This window comes from Aplysia californica, unplaced genomic scaffold (genome assembly GCF_000002075.1).
Source record: "Aplysia californica isolate F4 #8 unplaced genomic scaffold, AplCal3.0 scaffold00077, whole genome shotgun sequence".
Lineage (NCBI taxonomy): Eukaryota > Metazoa > Mollusca > Gastropoda > Aplysiida > Aplysiidae > Aplysia > Aplysia californica.
This window is the reverse complement of record NW_004797347.1, coordinates 912345-913607: the sequence shown is the minus strand read 5'-3', so window position 1 is coordinate 913607 and position 1263 is coordinate 912345. Positions and strand designations below refer to the sequence as shown.

The window sequence follows — 1263 nt, the reverse complement described above, 5'->3', positions numbered from 1 at the left end:
GAGAGAGAGAGAGAGAGAGAGAGAGAGAGAGAGAAAGATGGGGTGGGGAATACATCAGTTACTCAGGTGACAGAGAATTACGTAAACTTACAATAACATTGTATTACGGTCGACCTGGTAGATCAAGGGATACAACCCAAGAAATACAGAAAGTAAAAGAGGACCAAGATTTTGCAGCATTGTGTCCCTTGATTTTGATTCAAATTTTTTGTCTTTCTGAATGGGTTTGCTTCTCGCCCCTTTGGCAGGCTTTTAGAATCTCTCATTTTTTTCCAACAACATTCAGAAATGATGTCTAATCATCTCCTTTGATCAATTCTAATTGAGGGTTTGTTTTGCTTTGTTTGGGGCTTTTTCGGGATTTCTTTTCTTTTTTTTTCTTTTTTTTTTTTGGAAAGGGGGAGGGGGCGTGTTTTTGTTTGCATTTTTGGGTTTGGGTTTTGTTTTACACTGTTTTTTTGTTTGTCTTGCTTCCATACTCAAAAACAATTCATCGTTTAACTCAACCAGACAGTAACAATGCACTTCACATAATATGTTTATTATGTCTCTTTGTTTTCATCAAACTTAATAAATGTAGTGTTTTGGAGAGATAAATTATATTACTACAGAAAATGCTTTTCAATTTTGGAGGTACAGATTATTATAGAATAATAAACTACAAGGCTTTGGGGGGAGAACTGTTTTTCTCTCCCAGTCGGAACAAAATACAAGAAAGAGAGAAAAGAGTTCTAAAAGTTTGTGCATCTCAAAACATATGAAAATACACACAACCAAACAAAAGCAAGGTGACGATTATATGTCGGTGAAAACAACAACAATAATAACAACAACAACAATAACAAAACAAGCTTTAGTTTAGTTTTAGTAAGAGTTTTACGGCACTTGCAACACAATAAGGCCAAATAAGTGCCGAAGATTAGAGGTGTTACTAGAGAGTGACAAACACAAAAAAGAAGAAGGGGAGATCAGAACGATAGATGTTCGATAGGAAAGAAGGAGCAAACCACACCAGAGCACCCTCCAACCACTCGCGATTATATGTCAGTGAAAAGAAGAACAACAACAAAAGAATAAAACAGAACAAACAAACAAACAAACAAACAATAACGAACCAGAATACAAGATTTAAAAGCTAACTGTACTCACCTATAGCTCTTTAGGGTAAGCTGCGTGTCACACCTGAAACAAAGCAAAACAAAACGATAAATGTTAGTGTAATAAAACAAAAAAACACCACAAACGTAAATGTGTATATATATA

General features: G+C 35.0%; 1 protein-coding gene across 1 annotated transcript in view; it reads right to left on the bottom strand.

The window, feature by feature from the left end:
- LOC101849600 (rap1 GTPase-activating protein 1) overlaps positions 1-1263 on the bottom strand; it is a gene marked incomplete in the record, with an annotated part of 218284 nt that overhangs the window by 194947 nt on the left and 22074 nt on the right. The window contains 1 exon segment of the mRNA XM_035968709.1: positions 1153-1182. Within this exon segment, the coding sequence (XP_035824602.1) occupies positions 1153-1182 (30 nt within the window).